The sequence below is a fragment of the Pundamilia nyererei genome, unplaced genomic scaffold, assembly GCF_000239375.1.
Source record: "Pundamilia nyererei isolate P.nyererei 1_Seehausen unplaced genomic scaffold, PunNye1.0 scaffold00210, whole genome shotgun sequence".
NCBI lineage: Eukaryota > Metazoa > Chordata > Actinopteri > Cichliformes > Cichlidae > Pundamilia > Pundamilia nyererei.
In genome coordinates this window covers 837,930-847,173 of record NW_005187611.1, presented here as the reverse complement: position 1 = coordinate 847,173, position 9,244 = coordinate 837,930, and the positions used below count along the sequence as shown (strand labels likewise).

The 9,244-nt window shown below is 43.6% G+C and overlaps 1 protein-coding gene across 1 annotated transcript in view; it reads right to left on the bottom strand.

Annotated features, from left to right (window-relative positions):
• Positions 1 to 6: 6 nt before the first annotated feature.
• The window catches only part of tfe3a (transcription factor binding to IGHM enhancer 3a), a 20,399-nt gene continuing 11,161 nt past the window's right edge, over positions 7 to 9,244 (bottom strand). The window contains exons 6-11 of the mRNA XM_005747997.1: positions 8,885 to 8,983; positions 5,112 to 5,232; positions 3,874 to 3,930; positions 2,322 to 2,397; positions 1,845 to 1,992; positions 7 to 1,741 (exon numbers count right to left, since the gene is read on the bottom strand). Of these exons, the coding sequence (XP_005748054.1) occupies positions 1,340 to 1,741; positions 1,845 to 1,992; positions 2,322 to 2,397; positions 3,874 to 3,930; positions 5,112 to 5,232; positions 8,885 to 8,983 (903 nt within the window). The 3' untranslated portion in view covers positions 7 to 1,339. The remainder of the gene's footprint in view (positions 1,742 to 1,844; positions 1,993 to 2,321; positions 2,398 to 3,873; positions 3,931 to 5,111; positions 5,233 to 8,884; positions 8,984 to 9,244) is intronic.

Sequence of the window (9,244 nt, the reverse complement as noted above, 5' to 3'; positions counted from 1 at the left end):
TGGTTAATGTTGGTTTTGGAGCCACAAATGTGGCAAACAGTAACTGAAAATGAAATAAAACTAGACACAAACACAAAGATCCCACATGGCACATGAACCGCAGTCTGCAGGCTGTTGTCTGCCATATTTAAGGGAGCGATGTTGGCAGCCATTTGGGCTGATGTTGTGATCGTGCAGTAATAAAGTAACAGAGATCAGCAGAGATCTCATTTATCTTGTGTCTTGGTGTCTCTGTTCCCACATCTTACTAACTTGTCTGCAGTCAGTATTATTTTTCCCAACCAGCATCACCAGCAGAGCACCTTAAATTTCCAACAAAACCCAGACACATTTACATCGGCGACTGTAACATATGAGGAAATCGTTCCACAAACAAACATGGCTGCTAAGATGACACGATTTTAGCTAGAGCTAATTACATCAAGCACAGATAGCAGCTAGCTCTGTACAGTAGCTAACTAAACTAGCAGGTAGGAGAATATGAACAACAGTATGTAACTAGTTAGCTTTTAACGCGAGCACGTTTTAACATTAACAGCTAACTCGACAAGTTCTTGTTTGGTAACCTGTCTGTTATAAGATAGGAGGGTTCCTGAAGACAAAACACCTGCAGCTAAGAGTTAGCTTACAATTAGCCTCAAGCAATGGAAACTGTAGCTGGTTTAATTGAAGGCTAACGATTATAAACTCATCAGCAAGAATTGATTGAAGCTTAAAATGTTAATTTGGCTGCTGTATGAGAAGAGTCTCAATGCTAATAAAACATAAAATTCTAAAGATGAAACAAACTGAAATGAACAGTTTTCTTAAGGATTGGTGGCCGATTACAAAAGTTTCCCTTCTTTTTGCTCTGGACATGGTTTCAATCAGGCAGCGCATATATTAAAAATAAAACTGAATCAAAGTCCTGAAGCTATGCAGACTCCTCTGATCCAATAAAAATCTCTACTCAGTTTTCCAGCACAGTGATTATAGATTCATTTATATTTACAGGAATGAACTGAGGCACAATCAATGTCTCAGTATTTTGACTACTTTATAAAACCTCGTAAATCCACATTTAAGTCACTTTGAGTCTCAGCAGTTCAGGTGAGTGCGTGTGAGGAACCTGAACATAATTTTGACACTGGGGTTTGCAACAACAGCTGTGACAACAACACTTCAGGACAAAGGGGAGTCCCCTGGAAGACATGCTGATGGTTTCTGTTACACTGCATCACCTTGGTGTGTTTTTTGCTTTGTTGATGTCACAGATTGAAAAGCAGTTCCCTAAAGAAAATTTAAAATGAAGTCCCGCCTTCAGTTCTGGCCAATCAGATCCCTGTGCGCGATGGGGTCATCAAAGATCCTCATCCATGCTGAAGCTGCTCCTTCTGCTGCTGGTCTTCGAAGCTCCGCAGGACAGCAGAGGGTCGGACATCACTCCTGCCCCGCTCCCGTCCTCCATCAGGAGGCCCCCCAGGCCGTTCAGGTCAGTCAGCCCCATGTCAGACATCAGGTCTGGGGAGAAAACAGTGGCGGCTCCCTGAGACTCATCCAGGTCCGTAAAAGTCAGAGCATCCAGACCCAGAGAGGGAGTCACCAGGGAGGAGGAGGAGGGGGAGGAGGAAGAGGAAAAGGGGTGAAGCAGTGGAGGAGAGAGCAGGGTCTGGGGGTCCAGAGAGGAGGAGGAGGACTTCGGGGGAGGTGAGTTGGAGGAGGAAGAGGAGAGGCCATGGACGCGAGCCTGAAGCTCCAACTCCTGCAAAACAAAGAAATTAGAGTTTGTGAAGCTGCAGCTACGTCCATGTGATGGACAAGGACAGTAACTCAGACCACCACCACACCCCGCCCCCTCTGCTCACCTGTATGCGGAGCATCAGCGAATGGTTGGTGCTCTCCAGCCTCCTCTGCCTCTCCTCCATCTCTCGGGCTCTGTGCTGTTCCTTCTGCAGCTTGCGGATGTAATCCACCGACGCCTTCAGGATGGTTCCTTTGTTCCACCTCGTCTCACTAAAACACCAATCACATTCAGTGCCTCGTTAACACACGGCAGGATAACGAGGTGCTGCTGCCAACACGTACAGACATGAGTGCTGAACTAAAAGTAAAGTCTATGTAACAATATATATCAAATTTCAATTTCAAATAAAACTTACAAAGATTATTTAAATGGAAAAAGTCAGCTGTATCACTTTAAATAAGCCAACATCTCACTGATTAATCAAGTGCAAAATCTGTGCCTTTGTCTCTGTAGCCTCTTTATGTCTCTGCTTTTGTTGTACTACTGGTACCAGCAGGAGTGTAAGTGTACAGAGTGTGAGTGTGCAGCGTTTACTAACGGGTCAGAGGATTTAGGGATCAGAGCTCCGAGTTCTTTGATCCGGTCATTGATGTTGAAGCGCCGCCTCCTCTCGACTGTAGGAACACATCGACATTATTTTAGCGTGCAGATGTCAATGCATTCGGCAGGAGTTATACAACTCTGCACGGGAAAACTGTTGCAATAAAAGCAGCAACAGAAGCATTTTGAAACCAAAGGTGACAAAAAAAACCAGGAATAAGAATCAGACAGTCAGCAGATCTCAGGCTTCAGTTAGGACAGATACGTGCCTTCAAATCATCTGCATCAAATTTGAATTTTTACATCAAATATCAAAGTTTTCCTTTAGCAATACTGATTGTTTCTGACCCTTAAAAGTTCACTTCATGGCGTCACGCACCTCCCCCCCACCCCACCTCCAACTGGTGTTTTTTTTTTTAATGAAATGCTCCCAGTCACCAGTTTCACTTCTTCAGCTATGAGAGAACAATCAGATGAATGAGTCTCGATCGGATGTTCTCCACATCTTTTATTACAGACGGAGAAAATTCTCTGTTCCCTGCTTCAAACCGAGACGCGCTGCAGCAGAGCGGTATGTGACGCTCTCTCTCACCTGAAGTTATCTGCTGCCAAGCAGGGCGCGGCTCGAGGCTGGCTCCGAAAGTGAGCCAGTTCTCTTTAGACTTCGTATGGGGGCGGGAGGATGCTAGGACTTCCTTCTGCTAACTGGAGTCAATGAAGTGGAAGCCTAAACTGTTTGTGCTTTTGGAGCATTTAAATTATACTATGTGACAAATATACGACTTACTGTGAAGTACGGATCATCCAGGAGGTTTGTGATATAGTTTTAGGGAGTCACAGTGTTTTATCAGTCTGTGCTGGGCTGATATCTCTGCCTGTGCAGGATACCTGCACACTTCATTGATGCAACTTCCTAACAAAGCTCAGTGTTCACACTGACAATAAACTGGGCTTCACTGCAAACTCTGAAGCCCTCAACAAAGACTGCTGAGGATCTTTAACATCTGCTGGATGATGCTCAGGATGTTTTATGAGTCTGCAGTGGCCACAACAGACTCAATAAACAGATCCACAGTCCAGTAACTTTGTGGATGTGGAGGTGACAGAAAGGACGTGTTAAAACATAGAACGTCACACCTGTGACCACCTCCGCCTCGTAACACTGTCATGACTTGTATTTTGTCTATATTGAACATGATATTTATGATGTGAATATTTAAACTGAATTGAAGATTTAGTAGTTTAATTTGTTTTTAATAATCTTTTATAGAGAGTTTATGTTTCTTACTGCTTTTCTTTTAAGACGCGTTTTCCAGTCGGCTCAGACCGACCAACATGCTGCGAAGTAGCCAAAGATTTCTCTCTATAGTGGAGCGTGCACGTGTGTCGGCACAAGTATGTCAGTCAGTTTTGTAAAACTGAAGCATGTCAGGAATCAGAAACACCTGAAACCTGCAGGTTCACATCTACCTCTGAGATCTGCTGAAAGAATGCCACACAGTAACACACAAATATTTTATTGGCTGGTGAAGTAATACTGCCGTACTCACTGAGGTTGTGATTGTCCTTCTTCTGTCTTTCTTTAATCAGAGCTTTGGACTCCACCTCTGCAACAACAACATCAAAAATCAATCGCAATCAATATTCGATTGATCAATCATGAGTTCATCGTGAGTGACTTTTCTCTGCTGCAGCCACAGCTGTCAGTTCTGTTTCATGTGTTTTTTAATGTCGCTTGTTTTGTAGCGTAGAAACAGCAGAATGTCAGTTTCAGCTTGGACAAAAAGTTCATGTTGACTGAACAGGAAGTTGGAACTGATGATGTGGGAAAATACGAGTGGCTGCCGTGGCCGTGTGTGCGTGTTCAGAGGAAGTCGTGATGTTGACTCATCAAAATTAAGAACACATTTTCAGCCAGGAGGAACAAGAGGGAAGCACAGAGGGAAACACAGAGCGAAGGGCCTCGCTCCCGGCACCCTGGAACGATGCAACGCGACGACAGACACAAATCGTCGTGAAGGAGCAGCCAATCACAGCAGCTCACTCCTGCAAGGAGTCTGTGTTTTACAATGCTTTCATCTGAAAAGCTTTCACGTAAACTGTGTTTGTGGTCACTGTGACGCCCCCTGCAGGTGATTTAATGCACTCGGAAGACCTCAAAGTCTAATCAGAGGCTGCATATTTATAAGTTTCTGTCTGCAGCTCGAGCTCCTGGAAATCACGTATGGTGAAAATGCTTCCTTGTCCAGCTGACAAACATCCTCTTTGATGAGAAGTCTGCAGGTTCACAGCCTGACTGATGCATAACTGCCAAGTAGCAACTCCAGGGCTGAAAACTGAAGCCAACACAGCAAAGCCCAAAATTGCCGTTCCCCTAATGACCACTTAAAGCTGGCTCCAAAAGCAAGTAAACCCTACAGACCTCCGTGTTGAAATGTCCAGCTTCAGAGCAGAAACAAACATCTTTACAGCCTGAAACAACAAATGATGTTGCTGCGAATTGCACTCGCTGAAATGGAATAATACTGTGCAGTGTGGTACTACCCTTCTAGCATTTTGTTCATCTGTTAGCGCCAATTAACAGCTCGCTAACCAAGCTTGCTAGGTTTAAAACTTAGCACTCCCTCCTCATATCCAAGTACGGTTGCTTCTGGCTCCAGAAAGATAGCAACCCAACGTGATGAAGCTAAAGCACAAAATGCAGAGTCCACAAAGCCCAACTGTCCATCATCTTTCATCTACAGTCTATGGTATCTGGTAACATGTAACCTGAGTGTGTGATATTTACCAGTCAGCTCTCTCTTGACGGCATGCAGGTTGGCCGGGCAGCTGTTACTAATGGTAAGCGTAGGCATGGTGTTCCCGACGCTGCCACCATACCCGTCCAGCAAGTTCTCAGGATCAGGGAGCTGCATGGACCAATCAGAGGACAGAATCAGATGAGTGACAGGTAGATTATCCCCCCTCCTCCTGTCAACAGCGAAGTCCAGAAAACACAAATTTATGCACAAACACACATACACGTCACTCTGGTGAGTCTGAGCAGCTAACCTGCTGTCACAGAGGTCAGAGGTCACAGTTTCTGCAATTAGCTGCGGTTAAATAACATGGAAGTCAAACCACCACCGTGGATGGACTACTGAGCAACTGGACACTGAATCAGGAGCCTCCAGTTAAGTGTTCCGCGACAACTTTAAAACCACGCTGAACTAAAACTGTTTTTTCCTGAGCTCTGTGTAGCCGATGAACTGTGGAGCAGAAATAAGGTCTGACTTTTCTGTCAGCTCTCATCAACTAAAGTCAGAAACTGAGGAATCTGCTGATCGAACAGGAAGCTGTGCTAACAACTGGCTCGCAGATAACAGGGACAGAAACAGAAACCAGCTCCTCCCGGCCTGGACGGTCTGTTTGGGGATGAATCTCCTCTACGGGTCATTTTTAAGAGCTTCATCAACATTTTAGCTTCTTTATATTTTCATTTGAGATCAAAATACAAAAATGACAGTAAATCAGGGCCTGGCTGTGAGTTTTATTTCATGCTATTTTATACAAATAACCTAAAAAAAAATTATTTATTTTTAACCTTATTTTATTGTCATTTTAATTGTATTTGGTTACTCTTTGGAACTAAATCTTTACTTACTATAATTATGCTGAAAAACTGTACTGTGTCAAAGTTTACCAAGAAAAGAGATTTTATAGCGACATTTGAGGTTCAATCGTATCTGAAGTCAAAGGTTTCCAATCATCATTTCCACTTCTTGGACTCAACTAAAGTAGCTGTGACTGCTTCCGTCCAAATGATCTAATAATCCACACTTTCTTCTGACTGGCCGGCTTCCAGCAGCCTACAGAGGGGCAGCACTGAGTGCTAGCTGTACTTGGTGGCTGTGCTTTGTTTTTTGTGCGTGACTGCATAAAATATATAATATAAAATAACTCGAGCAATATGAATCTCGTTCATAATTAATATGAACATCAGGCTTTGTAACATCACATATATGACAGAAAATACTGGACGAGTGGAACAATTCCTCTTTAAACTGGGATTTACTACAAATTCAGTTCCCTACCACACAAACCCAGTTAGCGATATCATTAGTTTATGGGTACCCTCGATTTTAACTAAAAGATTTCTTAAAATATGGAATCAGAGCGCATTAAGAGCACAGCCAAAGCTAAAACAGCCTGAAAGAGGAAGAAATGCAAATCTCGCCAGACCACAATACAAACCAAGAAGTTGATCTTTATTAGAGAGGCGGGTGAAATGAAAGCTAACTGCTGACATAATTCCAGCACAGAGAAAAGTATTAATTTAGATTAATACATTTTAAATAATAGCCGAGCACTTTCTTTTACTGCAGCGACTTAAACTGTAAGTCAGACAACAAATCAGCCGCTGAGTTTATCTTGTGTTGCAGCCTGTTGAGCAGAAACTTCAGTTGAATGAATGCTGACTGACTACCGTGCGTATCGGCACAGCCCTGCAGCTCAGAGCTCCTCTTATCATCTTTCTAGGAAACGCCAGCTTTCCTTAAGAACTCAAATTTAAACAGCAGGCACTTTCAAAAGAAAAATCTGATTCTGGGCACCAAAGGGAGCAGGAAACATCTGGAGGCTACAGCCAAACTGCAGCAGATTTATAGAGAAATTACAAGAAAGGTTTCCAGAGAATGAAAAAAAGTTAGGATTAAACAGATAAGCCTATAAAACATTTAAAAAGCAGCTGAGAGTGATGTGTTTAAAGTATAAAAACAATGCAAACCAGCAGACACGGCATCAATCTGGATGAATAACCCAGTTTTAATCGGTTTTCTCTTTAAGGCGACTATGCTGCATTTCCTCAATGAGCAGCTGCAGTCCAGAGGTCAGAGGTCAAACTTTCCCCAAACTCAAAAAATACAAGCTGGACATTTTACCTCTGATTTAATCCTCCTCTTCTCATGGTCGGGCAGTAACACCAAAATCCTCATCTTGCTAATTGCACACAAACACACATGCAAACAAACACACACACACACACACACACACGGACAGACACACAGCGAGTCGCTGAGCTGCTGCTGAGCTTCCCCTTTCTGTTCAGACAACTGTTTAAAAATGAGGAAACGTCTCTTTAAGAAAGAAAGCAAAAAAAGAAAACTCCCAGAGAGCTTTATTATCTGCCTGACACACGCACCGTGTGTCTCCACCCACAAAAACGAGGAAGTCTGGAAAGCTGAACTGATACTCTGTGACAGCCTCTTCCACCTCCACTGTCACTGCAGCTTCACACATACGAAACATCTGCATTTCCTCCAGGTGATGGCCAGCAGGGGGCGACAGAACCCACACAAAAAAGTCAGGCTGTATTTAGATTACCTTAATTCTGCCTTGATTCTTTGCCTCAGTAATGTTCCTGATGAGTTTTCTAATCTGACATGTTGTCAAACATGTGGCTCGGGGGCCAAAACTATCTCACCAATAGGACAAATCTGGCCCACAGCAGCTGTACAGCAGTCGTACAGCAGTCATTCATAACACCAAAGTCTTTCAGCTGTGAGGACAGGAGTGAAAATATTTGGATAATGAATTAAAACTGAAGTTAATTCATTTAAATGAGCTTTAACCATGGAGTGAAATAGTATTATTGTTTGTTAAAACTTTAAACCAGAATGAAAGCCAAGGGCTGACGCTGAAATGAAACTGGGCCACTGAGCTGCTCACAACATTGCTGAGATCCTGATTATTTAATATGATAACCCACAGACTTAAAAACTTTATTAAAGACTTAATAAAATATATAGAAATATACTGAAATTTCATCAAAATAAACTAAATTAAAAACATGTGTGAACTGAATTAAACATGAGTCAGCCTGCAGGGAAGTGAAACTGGACTTTATATCCGAGTATGTAATACCAACGTGTACCACAGGAGAGGTCAGCCAACCAGTGTATCATCCATCCAATCTGCCCTGAGCACAACATGAGAAACAAAGGAAGCAGCAGCTGTAAAGGACAGGCGTTTGAGTGAATGGCACATCAAACAGTGACTGAAGCACCTGGAAAGAACTCCTTTTCACCACCAGCACAAACTCTCAGAAAGAACCCACGCTCGATTGCAGAGAAGAGATCAAATCTAGAGCGAAACAATAACAAAAACCGGAGTAGTTTTCCACAGCTACACTAAAAGCCTCTGATATAAAAAGCTGCCCCCTGGTGGTGAAAGCTCAAGTTACATTTTTGCAGAGGGTAATTTTAAAAAGTTCCTCGTTAATAACTGAACAAGGGAACAGGGTTGTATTTCCCAACGTGACCTGATGGGGGCAGTGTTGCTTGAGCTCAGACACGATCATCAGAAGTGGGTTTGGTTTGTTTTATTGTTACAGTAACACGTCACAGCTCCAGCCGGTGTGGTGTTTTCCTTCATGTTGGAGGGTATTGAGGAGGCGGATGATGATGATGATGATGGGGAGGAGTTTGTTTCTGTTTGTCGGTTAGTCATCACGTCGTTTAAAAGTAAAACCAGAGAATGCACCGTGTGATGTTTTCGAGTGTGTTTGTGCACGTGTTGCGTTACCGTGTTGGCGAGCTGCAGCTCCGAGTCGATCAGCGTCAGAAACTCGTCGTTCAGGCTCGAATCCAGGCTGATGATGTCATCGACGATGATGTCTTCTACCTGAATGAACCAATCACAGAGCAGATGAGCATTGTGTCACCTCGGGTAATTAGTGTGAATGCTATTTAAGCATTAACAGTATTAACAGTATAGCTCCTTTGATCGGCTCCATCACCTAGTGGGGGTGGGGGGGTCATAGTTTGGTCCCGCCTTCACTGTTGTGATTGGTGTGGGGGTAGGGACAGGCTTAGGGCGTCGGGGGGGTTCCCCGGAGGCATCTTCCTTGGGGGGCTCAACCCGGGGTAGCGGTCATGTCCGGTT